The sequence below is a fragment of the Euprymna scolopes genome, chromosome 29 (assembly GCF_053919585.1).
Source record: "Euprymna scolopes isolate OS-2025 chromosome 29, ASM5391958v1, whole genome shotgun sequence".
Taxonomy (NCBI): Eukaryota; Metazoa; Mollusca; class Cephalopoda; order Sepiida; family Sepiolidae; genus Euprymna; species Euprymna scolopes.
In genome coordinates this window covers 29092592-29111044 of record NC_136510.1, presented here as the reverse complement: position 1 = coordinate 29111044, position 18453 = coordinate 29092592, and the positions used below count along the sequence as shown (strand labels likewise).

Below are 18453 nucleotides of genomic sequence, written 5' to 3'. Positions count from 1 at the left end.
AATTGTTGGATATTTTACTAATTTCGACATGATAATCAAGTAGATACCATTGATTTTCAGTGAAATATTTTGATTTTCGATTTCTGCTCTAATAACAATGAAACACCAAAAAGATTTTGTTAGTTCCACTTACCTGTGTGGTTTATTTTCTATTTGTGTTATGGTTGATGTATAAATCTTACTAATTCCATATTTTTGTGTGCATTGGCTTTTGATCACCCAAGACATGATTATCATTTTTAACTTAGTTAATTTAACTTCAGAGGTTTCAAAATGTTTAATCAGTGTTTTTATATGTAAGATGCATTTGTTATAATATTAAGATCAGTTATATATAAGTATTTATACAACCTGGATGTCTTCAAGTCCAACGTAAACAAATTCCTGATGAACCGTCCCCTTAGATAGACACTTTATTAAATCTCCACACTAACGTACTGTACTTGCAATAACCCTTATCCCTGAGTGGCTTCCGGGCCTTGATAAGTGGTGACGATCGTGTAAAAAATAAATAAATAAATAAAATTATACTAACTGAAAGTTAAAAGGGGGTGTTTAATAAATAACTGTAAAATTTGCAGTTGAAATCACATTTCACTCAAGGAAAATGTGGGTTTGTTTTACAATTCTTACCCCCCCCCCCCCGCATAAATGAAAAATAGTCCTCTACTAACAAAAGAAAAAAGGGGGTGAAAAACGAATGAATGTTACCATAGTCAATAAAAGTTACTTTGTGACCCATTTCAATCAATTTTGTTGCTTTAAAGTATTTTACAGCTTTATTTCAATTAAAAAGTTCAGCCAAGTACATTAAAGGTAATCTCCACACTAACGTAATGTACTTGCAGTAACCCTTATCCCTGAGTGGCTTCTGGGCCTTGATAAGTGGTGATCACTGTGTAAAAAAAAAAAAAAAAAAAAAAGTAAAAAAAAAAAAGTACATCATGTAAGATTGAAAAGACAAAAATGTCAGAATTGGGTTCACAATATTTTCTGAAGGCTGTATAATGTTTTGTTTTTGTCATTTTCTCCTTAAATAAAATAGACCAAATTTATTTTTTTTCTACTTAATTGAAAGGAGAAAAATGATGGAAAATAAAGAAACCTGTAAAATACTTTAAAACACACAAAAATGCAAAATTGATCCAGCTTAGTAGAAAAGTAACTTTTATGGTAACATTTATTTGTTATGTTTTCTTCCCCTACTTTTTTGTTTTGTTGGAAATTGTAAAACAAACAAATGTTGTTGTTTTTTTTTTGTTTTTTTTCTAGAACAATCTTCATTCTGTATCATTCTTGTATCAAAGAAAAAAAAAAAAAACGAACTTTTGTATTTCTTCAGCTTAAAATTTTTTGGACTGAGCTTTTAGCCATCTATTTCCTTTCATCATCCCTTTAAAACTTTGCTCAATGCAAAACTTCTTCATTGGGGGGGGGGCAAATAAGTGAAAAGGAAAGTAGGAGTAGGGGCAATCCTCAACTGTAAGGAGGCTGCAGCATCCATTTCCAACCAAACTATTCTTGCTGTAGTATGAGACCATACATTTCCCTGGCAAAAGATAGATTAACCTAGAAGGTCGAAGACATGTTTGTTTGTTTTATCAAATTACTTCATTTGCAAATTTTTTTCTTTTAATAATTAAAAATGTGCTTTCATTGTACACATCGGTCCACATTTTTCTATCAATTCTGATGATTAGCACTTGTCAGTCACCAAAAATTTGATGATACGTCTCGATTCAAACCCAGAGAGCTCTGTTGTATTTGCCTCTTAAAATTAGATAATGAGATCGAAACAGAATTAAATGTTGCTGTTGTAGAATGTAAGATAGTAATAAAAAAAAAAGAGAAACCAACTGGCTTTACTTTATTTATAAGATGAAGGATAATGTAATCATAGATAAAATTATTAATTTTAGGTAAAAGAAAATATTTTTATGTGAAAACAGATTTTGAAATACTTGAAATTTTAGTTTTTCATTGCAACATCATGAGTAGGTTCATCGTTTATATCTTAATTTCTGTGCCACAAGATGATAAATCTACAAATAAACCTGTGTATTTTCAATTTGTCTTTTGGTAAGCAGTAATTTGTTGCTACACAGTCATGAGCATGTTTTGGTCTTCTAGTTTTCAGTAACTAGAGACGTCTTCAGGCAACAACGCTTATATTGCAAAGCGGAATTCTTTATATATATATATATATATATATATATATATATACACACACACACAAACATATATGAATTTTTAATGTGTATATATGTACAGTCCTGGTCAAAATCATAAGACCACTTAAGAAAGTAAGCGTTTACGCATATTATCGAATTTTTAATCAAACAAATGGTTGAAACCATTGCCAAAAGGGAAAATATGATGGAAAAAAATGAAATCTGCTTCATTCGAAACCTTCACCCTGATCTAATAATTATTTTTTAAAAAACAAACATTTACACCTGGTCAAAATGATATGACCACTGATAATTTATCTAACAAAAGGCAATTATAAATTACTGAAAAGGGCCTCAGTATTTAGTATAGCCTCCATTATTACGAATTACTTCAAAAATTATCTTCGGCATGCTTGTGACTAAGTTTTTTATCAATTGCAAAGGAATTTTATCCCAGGTACTGAAAACTGAATCAGAAAGTTCCTTTATCGAATCATACTGGGTTCCATCCTTGAACACTTCTCTTGCCATCCATCCCCAAAGATTTTCAATGGGATTGAGGTCCGGAGAACATGCTGGATGATTTAACAATTCTATATTATTTGAAGAAAAGTAGTCTCGTGCTTGTCGAGAAGTGTGTATTGCAGCGTTGTCTTGCTGGAAAATCTAATTTCTTCTACACAGACGTGGAACTTCAGTCCTGATAGAAGCATTTTCAAGCATTGAAATGTACTTCAATGATGTTTGCCAGCCTTTCACTACTTGCAACTTTAGGGTCCCAGCTGACGAGAAAGCATTCCAGATCATTCACTATGCCGAGTTGGAAAAGTCTCTTTGGGCAAATCTTTATCATGCCAATAGTGTTGAAATCCATCTGGACCATCTAGATTAAATTTTTTCTCATCGGAGAAAACTACATTTTCCCACTTCTCTTCATCCCAAGTCTGGTATTTGGCGGCATATTTAAGTCGGTTAGTTTTGTGCTGTACAATAAGACGTGGTTTCTGCAGTCACTTTAAATGATTGAAACCCTTCATTTTCAGATGCCTTCTGCTGGTTTTAGGACTACATTCTGCTGCTGTTTGGCTTTTCAATCGACTTGAGCTCATACTGGAGTTTTTTTTAAACTTCTTCTGATATGGCGATCCAGTGATGGGGTTATTTTTTTTGGCCGACCTGGACTCTTTTTGTGCCCATATTGATCTGGATTTCTTAAAAAAATTTGTGACGACCGTTTTACTACGATTCACTTCGTTTGCAATGGATCTATGGGAGAGTCCACCCCTATTAAGCTCAAAGATCCTTCCTCTCTCAAACTCTGATAATGGTTTCCCTTTTGCCATTTATAATTTAGTAAGATGTTTTTTATCCACTAACAAGTTGCTTTTAGTAACATAGAAAGCTTTTCGTATTCATTTTTTCAAAACTAGCCGATTTTATTAAAGTGGTCTTATCATTTTGACCAGGTGAAAATGTTTGTTTTTAAAAAAATAATTATTAGATCAAGGTTAAGTTTCGAATGAAGCAGATTTCTTTTTTTTCCATCATATTTTCCCTTTTGGCAATGGTTTCAACCATTTGTTTGATTAAAAATTCGATATTATGTGTAAACGCTTACTTTCTTAAGTGGTCTTATGATTTTGACCAGGACTGTATATATATACACACGCAGACACATACATGTATGAATTCTTAATATATGTGTGTGTATGTGTATATATATATATATATATATATATATATATATACACACACACACACTCATTAGACACAATCATAGCGTCCTGAAAGATGACGGAGATGTGTGTGTGTATGTATATATATATATATATACACACACACATCTCCGTCATTTTTCAGGACGCTATGATTGTGTCTAATATATATATATATATATATATATACTCTACATTACTGTCTGCAGTAATTTAATAATATTTAAATAAAATAATGAATATTTGTCTCCTGTTTTCAAAATGCTCTCCATTAACCAGAAAATACTTTCGGTAATCGTAACTAATGCCAACATAAATTATTTTAAAGAAGAAATACTGTTGAGAAATTAATCAAAAACGATTTATTTTAAGCCAGTTTACTGAACCGTAAATAGTGTGATGGTTTGCATTCATGTTCAGTTATTTTTGAATCTGAGGAAAGGAATTAAGAACTTAACCAATTAAGTCACATCTAATTTTTAATGGCCTTAAAAATTTTCTGCCCCGGTTATGTACATATAAACTAAATAGTTTTTGACTTAAATTCCCAATAATATTTCCTTTAAAATAATTTATGTTATCAGTAATTACTATTGTAATTTTTTTTTTTTTTTTTTTTTTTTTTTTTTACTTTAAGTTTTGTTTTAATTCAAAGAAATTAACTCTCATGCTCTTCCCCCCCATTTTCATTTTTTTTTTTTTTTTTTTTCCACCAAACTGTTTACTCCTGGTCGTTTTCTGGGCATGATTTTTAAATGTCTTTTCCTTGGTCTTTTATTTAAAAGACATTTACTTACCCGATTTGGCTGCTCTACTACTCCTGTTTCTACTAATATGACTGCTCTGATTCTTAACTGTTAATGTGATGCAGTCTTCCCCTCTTATCATTCTCTCTCTTTCATATATATATATATATATATATATATAAAGATAATGTGGTCCCAACAAGAGAAAAGCGTACATTTAAAGAGCCACCAACAGTTTTTTTTATGCTTTTTACAAAATTTTTGAGTTTGTCTCTCTTCAGATATTATTTTAGTTTTGGAAATTTGTGGAGAAAAAAAAACAAAAATGGATTCGGGCCTTTCTAGAGAAAGAAAGTGGGGGAACTATGTATACGATAACACACAATGCATGTTCACCAGACCTTTGGTGGGAGAGCTGAATCTGCTATTTTTCTACAAATTTTCAAAAATATCTGAAGAGAAACAAACTGAAAAAAAATCTTGTAATAAGCATAAAAAATTTTTTTTAGATATGTTTTTAAAAAATTCAATTTACAAAAAAGAAAAAACGGTTGGTAGCTACACTTTCAATATATATATATATATATATATATATATATATATGCCCCTTTCATTTGAATTCAATAATTGGTTGTCGTTCTCTTATGTCTATTGGTTAGCATGTTATAGGCCTGTCTTTTTTTCTCAATCCTCAAAGAATGTTTTGAATTTGTCTTTGGACACTTTCTTTTATAAATACTAATTTTGGTCTCATATTTTGTATCATTTTTTAAAAAATTATAATTTGTTATGTTTGTTTGTCTAACAACTTTTAACAAATTAATAATTTTTTTATAAATTTTATTAAAAGAAAAAAAAAAGTATTTAAGCCCAAAGCAATTTGAGATTTATTATTGTAAAAATTATCAGTAGAAATTGAAATGATAAATCTATGCTGTGTGATCCATGTAGGCGCCTGTGTATTAAAAATTTTATTGATTCTTACTTAATTGCATATAATTTTCATTGAAAGCTTAATTTTAAAATAAGGAAAAAAATTGTTCCAGAATTTATTAATATTTAAAATGTTCATATTAGAAAAAAACCGTTAATATTCAATATGATTGGAAGTATATCATTTGAATGTTTACAGGTGTTTTTTGTTTCACACACACACACACACACACACACACACACACACACACACACATATATTCATGATTCGTTAAATTGAATAGACGTTTTTAGTCGATTTATTTTACGTTATATTCTTTCCATTTTTCATATTGTAGTCTTTACTTCAGGTGCGAACTGGCTGATGTAATAACCATAACTTTGATTTGTCCAAGTACTTTCAAATCCTTCTGGATTCATCTTCAGGGATTTTTACTATTTATATTTATAGATCTTTAATTTACATTGGTTAATAAATTCTTTTTTTTTTATTAGCACTTCAAAAGTATTAGTAAAAAACAAATAAAAAAAAAAAACAATTTATTAACCAATGAAAATTAAGCATCCATAAATATAAATCGTAAAAATCCAACCAGTTTAATTAATTCCTGAAGATGAATCCAGAAGGATTTGAAAGTTTTCTTGGACATAACAAAATTATGATTATTTCATCAGCCAGTTCCCACCTGAAGTAAAGACTACAATGTGAAAAATGGAAAGGATCCAATGTAAAATTAATAGATTAAATATGTCTGTTCAATTTAATGAATTATGCATAAAAAAAATGTTGCCCACACACACACACACACATATATATATAAGTTGAAAAAATAGATTTTTTTCAGAGAGAAAGCCAACCTGTCTGGATAAATAAAGCTCTACTCAATCGAGAGAAGCAATTTATAAGAAAAAATAGGGAGATACTCATTTTTAAAAAAATGAGTAAATACTTGTGTATCTATCCCTATTAACATGCTATCTTTAAAGAAGAGAGAGAGAGAGAGAGAGAGAGAAAGCTCATTCAATAAAATAGTTGAATTTCTTTTGAAATATTTTTTTTCTTGATAATTTTTTTCTATAAATTGAATTGGATTATAGCCAATTTTACTTTAAACTTGTATAAATATTTTTTTAGTCAGGGTTGAGGGATTATTTAAAATTTCGAGCAATGATACAGTGCTCCACATTTGAACAGAGCTCTGTCATCAAATGTTTGATGATTGAGAGAAAAACAATGTGGACTTTGCAGAAAAATATGTGGTGTGTATATCGAAGCATGTATTAGTCAAGAATTCTCTCCCTTTGGAGATATTTAGTTTTTACTAGAGACGGTGCTATTGGTGTGAGATTTTGTATCTTGTTTCATGCGTGGTGAGAACACTGAAAACAAGGCTTTCTTCTTGAAAATAACAGATTCGATGATAAACTGATCATTAAATGGAATCTTGTTTTGTTTGCCATTTTCGTCTTCAATTTATTAGATCGGTTTTTCTTTGCATCATTTGAAAAGGGGAAAGAAGAACACTTTCGATTCGATAAGTTTTAAAGCCAAAATGGTTAAAAAACAAAAAAAAAAAAGTCATAATTAGATTAAATATTTTACCCAAACTCGGAATTTTATCAAGAATAAACATGATAAAATAAGTCAATCTTTATATGTTGGATGTCGTGATGGGAATAAGAAGTCTAAATACATACCTAGCAGAGTAGGAGAAGGGTGTATGAGTAGTTAGTGTTTCAATATGAAATTGTTAGTTGAAAATTCCTGCAACAGTTTGTTTCCACCATTTGTATCCAAGGCATAAATTGTTGACTCTTATTTTATCATGTGGAAAAATGTGTAATCAGCACAGCTTATGAGAGGAAGGCCCCAAAACAGTGCGTATTCTCTCCTGATGACCCGATATTATCTGTAAGATGAAATACACCCCCTCCTCCAAAAAAAAAACATGATTATATGCAAGTCTAAAAGTGAATAAACTAAGAAATGCAATGAAATACTCCCCTCCACCATAAAAAAAAACGATGAACACCATTCTATAGAAGTAAAAAAAAATGATGATGAAGGCGCATTTTCTCTATTGACAACCGACATTAACTTTATCCGAAATTGATTACTACACAAGTGAAAACAGCTGATAAACATCATATATAAGCTTATAAGGTAAGCTGTTTCTTTCAAAACGCATCTTCTGTGGTTCACTTGCTTCGTGCCGAGTTTCTGCTACTGTTCCGGTAGTAATTTTTATCCTCTTGTCTTGCTCATAAGACAAGTGTTTCTTACAATTGTTGTTCAACACTTCAGTATGTCTATCTTTTTATGGGATTTGTGATTTCACATCGACAACGACACTAGCTAAAAAGTGTTGACATTAAACCAATTGTGTAGAGTTGATGGGGGGAAAAAAAAAATCTTCATTCTGGAATTTTAGAAATGTTGACTGCAGAAAGATGTTGGCTAATGACTCTGACTCTTCTTCAAGCAAATACAAACTCCTACAATATTCTTATTTGGACGCTTCAAACTAGTCTTCTCATCTTAAGTCTCACTTTCATGTTTCAGTCAATGTAATATCTGACATTCTTCAGGTGTACCTTGTTAAACTTGGGAATCTTTTTATTGAACTCGGTGGGGAGGGGGGGGATCTACACAAAATTTTAAACGGAACTTTTTATTTAATCTAACGGAGGTAGCATGCTCTTGTTCTGTCAGCCATGACTGGGCAGATGTCCTAAGTAATTCCTAATTGCATATTTAGTGTCGCCCGAACTGAGAGTTGAACCTGCAACCTCTAGAAGAGTGTAACTTACAACTGAATTTCACCAAGTACTTTATCCATTATGCCATGAGTAAGATAACTCCTGAAGAAGATCAGAGGTTGCATAATCAACTGGTTGTAGAAATAGCACTCAAGATAAGAAAAGTTTGAAGACTCCAAATAATATGAATGCTCAGTTCTCGTCTAAAAAATAATTCAGAAACATGTTACGATAATATTCAATATTTTTTAATATTCTGATTTGATCATTCTCGTGGATCATATTTCTGATCATCATCATCATCATCAGCAGCATCCAGAGCTCTTAAGTGGATGCTGTTTTGTTATCAATATTATTATTGATCCCCTTCTCTTCCTCATCTTTCATCTTCAAAACTGATTCTTATCCTTATCTTATTCGATGGGGCAGACAAGCAGAAACACAAACATTATGGCCTGCCAGACTTAGTATGGGTACCAGGTAACTATGGATTTGCTCTTCTTTGTTCGTTTTCTGTTGCCATGTGGAATTTAAAACTTGTTGTTGATGGTGGTCTCTTAACTTACCTGCTGCCCCTCCTCATTTCTATTTAACAAAGCCAAAGTATGTCTTTATTTTTTTGTTTTTGTCTTTTTTACATATCTTATACAAATGAGTTTAGCCAAAAAAAAAAAAAAAAAAATTCTTTTGACTAATTTTTTTTCTTTTCAAATTGAAAAACAAAAATATTGATTCTTTTAACAGTTTGTAAAGGGAGAAAATCCTGTTTTTAATATAAATTCAATGCCGAAACAGTCACTAACTCTGATATATGTAAAGATAAAACCAAGTGTCTATTTATCTGCTATATAAACTACTAGAAAAACACCAGTCTTAGGATGAGCAAAATTAATTCACCATTTGTATGTCATCTTATAATGATTAAAATTAATATGTAATCATCCTAAACCTTGTATCTAGAATCCCTATTCTAATTTTGATCAAAATCCATTATCTGATTTTAATTCTAGAAAATGTCTAAAACTTAAGGCTTAAGCTTAAGAGGTCTTAATAAGAAATTGAAATTCAAGGAATCTTGTTTAACTGGTATCTAATGAGTATGGATCAAATTAAATTCAAATCTATTTAAATCTCTTAATTAGGTGTGTGTGTGTGTGTGTGTGTGTGTGTGGGAGGGGTATTTTTATATTATGCCCTTCTAAAAACTTTATAAAATACTCCAAAGAAACTGAAATTTGAGGAAGATTTCTTGATTGATGTCTAATAACCATTGTTAAAATTTCAAAGATATTGAATGGATTTAAATTTTCACAAAGGGCTTCTTTTACCCTCTTGTAGACTGAATCCTGTAGGCATAAATATATAAACATACCTAACTTTATATACATGGAGATCAGTTGGATTTCAACTGTCATCCAAATAGACTTATAGATTTGACTTAGATCAAAAGTAAGTTAAACTTATCCATTTTTAATTTTTATATACCATGGGTGGTTGCGAGAAGGCAAAGACTAACAGTAATATCTTGCCAAAGAATTACAATTTTAGTTGGGAAAGTGGTGCATGAACCACCATGTTGTTTGGATAAGAAAGATTTGGCCATGTATATCATTGTTAGTGATTGTTTCAACATATTTACATTCTGAATAGAACTATGTCTTTTAAATCTGTAAAATTGCTCATATTTTTTTTCAAAATTTGACAAAAATGCATGCATTAAAGGAATGCAAAAAAAAAAAAAAATTAATCATGAATATTTTTTTTTTAAGTTCTATTTGCTGCAGATGTTTTTTTTAATCGTCATTTATTTATTTTTGTGTGTGTGTGGATGTGCGATTCTGATGTGAACTGTTTTGGCATCTTCCTTGATTATGAAATGTCTTCGTCTTTAGCATTCTACCATCATTTTGTAATTCCTTGTTTTTCGTTTATTCGGTTACCTGCCCATCCCCTAGCCACCTCTTTCTTATTGTTTGGAGTTTGGATTTAATATTTATTTTGTTTTGTCTTTTTTCGTTTGTCGTTTATTTATTTATTTCAACCAAGTGTATTTTCAACACCTCAATTATCCGAGCAGTTGAAAAGGACAGATTTAGCATGGCATTATATCCAACTTACAAATTCTGCATCTTCCTAAATAAACAAAACATTTTCAAAATAACTTGGTTTTATAACAGTGTTTCCCATTGTAAAATCCCAAACGATTTATAATTGTTTTACAAAAAAAAAATAAAAAATGTTAATATTAATAACACAAAGTTCCTTTTAAATGGTTCAATGGTGCAATACTAGAGTTATAAATACTCTTGATTTTTACTGATTTATTCGTCACTGGGAACAGAAATTCATTACGTTCATCCAAAAAGGTTCGTTTATTGACTATATACTGAGATATATATATATATATATATATATATATATTATGAGTATAATGAAAATGGTATTGCGACGAAATAGAGAAATAAAAAAGAACAGACTGAGTTGTGTGTTCATCAACGTTTTGTCTTTATTTTGAGACTTTCCTCAACACACACTCACATGATCACCGCCACCTGGGGGATAACTGTCTTGTAGACAGTCCTTATAATTAGAAGGCTATTGTTTGTTTGTTTTTTTTTGTTTGTTTTTATGGGTCATAACATCCTAGCATCATATGCCATGAACAGGTTACATAATTGGGTTTCATTGGTACAAATAGAACCAAACTTTTAAAGCAATTATTTTAAATGAATGCACTAACCTTGTTGCTTATGTAGATATAAAACAAACATTTTGGATGAACATAATGATTTTCTGTTCCCAGAAATTAACGACTTAATGAAGGAAGCTGATAGGCTCATTAAACATTTAATTTTATCACGACTAAAACGGTAAAAATTAAGTATATTTATATTAATTTTTAACTTTTTGTTTTTTAATGAAAAAAAAATCGACGGAGACCAAGTCAACTTGAAGACCTGTTTTGCTTGCATTTGGATGTGTTGTGCTAAATACATTCTTTTCAGCTGCAAGCATAATTAGATACTGGTGGGGGGGGGGTAAACGCTTTTATTGTTTGTATTATTCAGACTATTTTTTTTCATCATAGTTATTCTCACAACATTACAGCCGATGTAACCTGACCATCTTCAGGTGGATCTAGTTCAACTCAAGAATCTTTAAGCTTGGGAATCTATACAGAATTTTGAACTGAACCCTTCATTTAATCCACGGGGTTAGTTTGTTCTAGTTTTGTCATCCATGATGAGGTAGAAAGTAATTTTTATTCTATTCTTAGTTAATATCGCGGTAGTGAGGAGTGAACCTTCAACTTCCATAATAGTTACTTAGAACTGATTGTAACTTAACACTTTTATCCACTGTGCCGAGTATAGCGTAAAGGTTCCTGAGTTGGAAAAAATGCGTCTGAATAAATAGGTTATATTGGTCGAAACGTTGTGAGAATAACATCCGAGATGAGAATAATAGTCCAAATAGTCCTCGTAATAAAAACAAAATCTTGTTTTGCTTCCTTTGTTTTTTCTTCATATTTTTTAACCGTGTTTAAACTTTTTTGTCTATCTTGGCATAATCCGTATTTGTATGAGATATGCATATTTTGAAAATTTGTTTGCGCGTATATTTTTACTTAACCCTCATTTGTTTTATTTTTATTGTTTTACCGTAAATCCTTATTTTATTTTATTTTTCTGAGTTCAGAATTTAAAAAAAAAAATTTTTTTTTTATTTACGTTCCGCCCTTGATTTGTTTATTTTATTTATTTTTGTACTAACGAGTCATTGTTTATCAAGGCCTAAAGGCCATTTGAGGATAAGGGTTGCATTTTCATTGTTACTTTTTGATTTGTGGGTTATTTTTTTTAATTTTTTTTTTTTTGTTTTTGTTTTTTTTTTTTACTATAGACTTTTTTTTTATAATTACCTTACTCTTGAAATCTTGGGGGGGGGGACAAAAAAAAAAAAAGAACGGCAATTATTTAATCTGGTAAAATTCTCTGAATTGATTTTTCATTCATCAGATTATAATTGAGACAAAACCATTGAATGCAACGTAGAAATTAACGACTTAATGAAGGATGCTGCTAGGCTCATTGAACATTTAATTTTATCACGACTAGAAAACATGAAAATATCCATAACCTTATATTCTGCAGCACATAGGAGTAGCTATAGTTTATTTGAAAACTCTCGTTTATAAATTCTGCCACAAAATTTTTAAGCTTGGTTTCTAGAGTCAACTACGTACTCTTCCTTGGGAGACAAAGTGATGAACGTTTTCATTGGGTTAAAAAGGGTAAATATCAATTTTCTATGAAATTTAAAAAATATTTTTTAGAAATGCAGTCACCTATGGGTCAAATTTATTGTATAAACAGTTATATGCATGGCCAACTAAAAATGTAAAAAAAAAACAAAAAAAACTATAAAACAAACATCCACAAAATTGGTAAATTCTTGATTCTGGATGAATATCTACAATTTAGAAAAAAGAATATTCATTCTCTGGGTCGGTTTTTACCATTTTATGCACTAATTTGGAAAGAAAATACTCATTTCTTGAGAAATCTATAGAAAAGAGAGGGTTGCCTATGTATATTTCCAGTTAAATGAGGAATGGGCTGGGCAGAAGAGGAAAGACGAAATAGAGGAAAAAGGGGAGGAGGGAGCGGAAAAGGTAAAAAAGGGGAAGGGCAAAGAGAGCAGGAGGAAACAGGGGAAGGGGGAAATTTTAATAGAAGTTGTTACACGTGCGATAAAAGGTGGGAATTTAAACAACAAATAAACATAGGGGTATGATAAGAAATTTCCGAGAAGAATGAAAACTTTATCTTTGTAACAAGTAAAAGGTACAAGGGAATTTACAGGAAAGCAAAAACGCAAGTATTTTCTCTTTATCGCATATGTGACACAGCAAAAATAAAATAATAAAGCAAGTGGATGGAAACGCAAGGACGAACACAATAAAAAATGCGAGAAAATAACGAAATAACAAATACTTTTCCAAATGATACAAAAATAGATTTATTTAAGAAAAAAAAGAAGAGTTTAACGAAAGAAAAGAAATGTATTAAAAGTTATGGAATCTGGAGTATATCTACGCGTATGGAAATGAGTGAAAGTCCTTTTTTGGGGGGGAGGGGAGTAATCAAAGTCTTTGCGCTTACAAGTTTCTTTTGTTTTCCCTTTTTTTTTGTGTTTCTTTTTGTTTTGCTGGGGTGGTTCACAACTCGACGACGACGCAATTAATCCAAGATATTTCCTTCGGTGTGGAAAAAGTTTACATAGCCATCTCACGTGTTTTCTTTTCTTGCTCGCATGTTACATATCTGTCGCTTTCATAAGGGATAAGATATCACATCATGCGTTCGGCAAATCCATATCTCTTTCGCATGATGGGAAAAAGCCATCGTCTCTTTCGTGAGGAAGTAAATTCATCGCATTCTCTCGCATGACTGGAGATGGTCGCGTCGTCCGCGTCTCATATATCCATATCCTTTTCGCATGAGGGGAAAAATTCGCCCCCCTCTCCTCAAGGAGAGAGACCTCTTAACAGGTCGGCGACCCAAACCGAAAAGAGCGACTTCCGCTAGTGTCCAGTTAAAAAAAGGGAAGACATAACTCTTCCGGTCTCCCTCCTTCCTCTCTGCTTCACAATCCAGTCTAAAAATAGACTTGACGAAATCTCCAGCCGGTAAAGTCTCTGCAAGTTTTAAAGGTGTGAGGAGGGTACATTAGTAGACACTTGCTCAGTTCCAAAACAACTACTGCACTAGCCTATCTTGTGGGAATCCTGTTTTATTTTATCTCGGTGACGAAATATGAAAAACAAAAACGATATATCTCGTCAGCCTAAAATTAAGTATTTAAATTTTGATTTAAATACATAGTCCAATTTAAAGATCATGTCATATCATCCCACCAGAAAAAATGAAAAAGCGTAATATGTCGGGCTTTTTCATAAAATTTAGGACAAGTGGCCCAGGCAATTATCACCATCCTCGTGGTTTCCACCGCCTTACAAAACGCTAACTTGGCTGGGAGTGCCTCCAAGTATTTACCTGACGAATGGCCTTTATACCAATTATTATATAGACGTAAATTATCTCACTTAGCTTTATTCTTATAACTGTCACCGTCTTCATCATTTTCGTCGCTTGGTATATCTTTATTAATATCACGTACAGTTGCCGTCATTATTCTCTTCCCCATCATCCTCACTATCGTTGTATACCACATCTTCGTTTCTCATCTTGTCTTCGTGATTATCACCGTCTTTGTTAAACTCATCATCATCGTAATCATTACTGTCGCCTTCACCGTCAACATTATCGTCATTCACGTGGACTTCACCAGCCTTCTTTCCAACACAGGAAAGTTTAGTCTCACTGGCTTCCTTAATGAATTTCTCCCACTCAGATATTCTTTTACTACCGCCGTCCTCATAATCAGTATCATCTATCTTATAACTGTCTTTGTATTTTGATGTATTATCGTGGTCCTTATCACCTTTATCGTCTAATTTCTCCTTACTGTCGTTTTTAGCTTTTTCTTTCAAATTATTCCCACTAATATCATTGTCTCTGTAGTTTATTTTATTTATTCCTTCCTCGCTATTATTTAATTTATTCGAACTATTGTCATTCTTCATTTCGGTAACTATGCCTGGATAAACTTCCATATCCATTTCACTCATCTTTGCATCTACGTTAGGCTCAGTATTCCATTCGTGGGATTCCTGACTTTTAGGTGACGTTAAAATAGTACTCTTGTCCTTAATTTAACTGGGTTGGGAGAAACTAATTGGGGTGGAAAGTTTGTAGAACTATTTGCAAACATGGCGATTGCACAAATATGTTCGTCTATCATCTCGCTTATTTCTTTGATACTCGTAGCTTGATTTATTTTAATATTAGTCTTTTCAGTCTCTGTATGAATCTTTTCTTCCGCAGACGGTACTAATTTTAACATGGCTTCATCAAATACTTTATTTTCCACTAAGTATATTGTTACTATTCTTTCCAATTGCGTCTTCCTCATACTGGGTGCGACACCTAAGTCATAATGTTTTCCAATTAATATAATGTCATCTTTCTTTAAACTATGTAATCCTTCGAATGTGGGAGATTCTATGAAGCTATCTACTCCTGTCATAACGTTTTTATTTTGACTATTAAGATACTTCTTTACTATAGGAATTAATTGTGCTCTATGAAGAGCAGGTCTAACATCTAGTCTATAATGTCTTCTTATTGTCACGATATCATCCTTGGGTAATTTTTGAAGGCATTCACACGAAGGCGCATTGATAATATTCACGAAATTAAATTTTATTATAAAACAATGAACTAACTATGGTAGGGGAGGAATAATGCAATTAAGTGAAAATAAAAAAAGAACAAATTATAAAGATGGGGAGGGGTATCTTTATATACTATTTGAAGATGCCAACGAGAAATATATCAAAACAAAAAATGTATCAGTCCAAACGAAACAATGGCAATATGAACTCATTGACTTAAATATATGAGAGAGGTAACTCACGTTTTTTTTTTTATATTTCTTTTCTCTTTTGTTTTTCTTTTAACTTTTAAAGTGGACTTTAACCTTCATTTTATTCACTTCGGGCAATAGTTCACAGCACACACGGTGTTCCTTTATCGTATCCATCCAATGTTTTGGGTTATTCTCGGAATATCCCGTCTCCTGTGTTCGTGACATTAACACCCAGTATTCCGACAATGCCAGCTTGTTCTCCCAAGCATTATTTCTTTTCTCTCGCCGTTGATATGGAGTTCCTCCCAGGCATTACTTCGTTTCTTTCGCTGTTGGTGAAGGTGGGGTATCCACATCTTCGTTCATCTGTTTCTGGATGACGTGGTGGAAAATTTTCCACGTGCGCACGCCGTGGTGCGCCGGCCAAAAGTCTCCGTCCTGTACTAAAAGGTCTTTCTTCCTCTTTTTTTTTTCGCTCTCTCTCTCTCTCTTCCTCTTCTCAGTACGTTTCTTAGCCCCTTTCTTTCTTTTATTCTTCGTTGCCTAGCAACCCACACTGGCCGACGGGTTTCTGGTCAAATGATCCGGTCATCTCGCTAGCTTGCGTGTCAAAAGGCTTTTCTCACCTCTCTCTCCTTCTCCCACTGTCTTTTTCTCTCTCTTTGAAACTGTTCATTTGCCTTTGGTAAAATAATAAAATAACAAAAAAATAACAAAAAAAAAAATGGTACATTTCTCGTTGGCCCGAAATTAAATTTTTCAATTTTCAATCAATTACGTAATCCATTTATGGGTTTACGTCACAAAGTAAGTTACACTTTTGACTCGGGCATGCCAGGTAGCCTTGTTAGTATAGCATTTTGTATGGGATTATTTTTCTTTTTTCAGAGATATGATTTTTTTTTTTTTAAGAACTTCGTAAAGATTTTGTATTTCAAGATTTTTGTAAAGGAGACAATTTTACAGGCTATAACCTGTTTTTAGATACATTTTAAAATTCTGGGATGCTATTAACGTTTATTTAAATATTTTTTTTGGTTTTGTTTATTTTGTTTGCGTTTTGTTTAAAAAAAAATGTTATAAAAATTTTGTTTTTTGTTTGGGGGAATATTTTGTTATAAAACTTGTATCAATCAGTTTTGCATTTTGTCTGTTGGTGATCGTGGTCTTGATTAATTTCAGTTTCATATATATTTTTTTTCATAAACTTTGAACTTTATCTTGTAATCCAAGCAAATGAGTTTTTGTTTTTTTTTTTGCTTTTAATTACGTTTTAAATCTCAGTGTTTTTTTTTTTTTTTTGTCTTTTTAAATGTTTCTTTGCATCTTTGCTTCCTGTTTTCTGGTTTATTTCATTTCTGCAAATATTGCCGTTTGTTATATAAAAAAAATCTATAGACGCTGCTTCTTGTTGTAAACTTTATTTTTTTTGTTTTGCTTCAATTATTGGTAGAAAGGGGTGGGGATTTGGTTTTCTTTTTCTTGGCTTTTCATTCAATTCTTATTTAGAATTCAACCTAATTAAAAAAAAAAATTAAAAATAAAGGGAACATTTTTTGATGTACATACCCGTAATGAAATGGAAATGTTCTATTCCAAAAATCACATAAATTGATCAAGTATTTTTATTTTAATAAATAAAATAATTTAACGATTCAAAGCAATTAACGTGAGATCTATAGCGTTACAAGTCTGGTCTTGCAAGTTTGAATTATTGTGGACTTATCTGCCCTTGATTAGTATTTATTTTTTTTTTATGATGTAAAACAGTCCCTTTTAGCTTGATTGTAGAATTTGATTATCTTAATTAAAAACTACTTCATCAATTTTTTTGGAATGTGAAATCTTCGTTCCATGACTGGTACATACATCATAAAGATTTTCCTGTATTTTTGTTTTTAAATTACACTGGATTTTAAATTAACCTTTTTATTCATTTGTTGTTGCAGTTTTTTGTAAATATTTGTTCTTATTCATGGCATTCTTTGCCAATTTATTTGGTTAACCTTAATCCTTTGTCTAATTGTGCTTTTGTATGTATGCTTTTAAAAATAAAACATTTCATTTTCTTCTATCGATATTGGTCCATTCAAGTATTTTTTTTTTTTTTAAATTGTTAACATTGAATGCATCAGTTTATATATATGTGTGTGTATGTATTTGAGATATATATGAAAAAAAAAAATCTGATGGTATGAGCTAGAATGGAAAAAGAGAAGACCTGAAACTCAATGTTTCACCCAGCTATTGCATGGGATTTTTCAAGAGTGCTAAAAAAGAGCAAAAGACATTCTTGAAAAAGCCCTTGCAACAGTAAGGCAAAATGTTCGGTCCACCTCTTTTCCATGTTAGCTCATATATATGTGTGTGTGTGTGTGTGTGTGTAAGTATGGAAATATATATTAGGCATTTTTGCTTCAATTGCCATAAATATATTCATACTTTACTTTAAAGTATTGTTGAAGTAAATACTGAACACCTATACATAATATATTATATCATCTTATATGCGTATACATGAATTAATATAATTATGTGTGTGTGTATATGTATGTGTATTTATATGTGTATTTATATATATATATGTATATTTAAAATTTTCAATTCATAACATAATCTGGGAGTATGAATTTC

The 18453-nt window shown here is 31.3% G+C and overlaps 1 protein-coding gene across 50 annotated transcripts in view; it reads left to right on the top strand.

The window, feature by feature from the left end:
- Positions 1 to 18453, top strand: part of LOC145252565 (rho GTPase-activating protein 190-like) — a 793870-nt gene that overhangs the window by 726857 nt on the left and 48560 nt on the right. For 33 of the 50 annotated variants that reach the window (XM_080112152.1, XM_080112143.1, XM_080112148.1 and 30 more), the window contains one exon: positions 8755 to 8805. The exons of the other annotated variants lie outside the window; for them this stretch is intronic. In XM_080112152.1, the coding sequence (XP_079968278.1) occupies positions 8755 to 8805 (51 nt within the window). The remainder of the gene's footprint in view (positions 1 to 8754; positions 8806 to 18453) is intronic. 50 annotated transcript variants of the gene reach the window in all.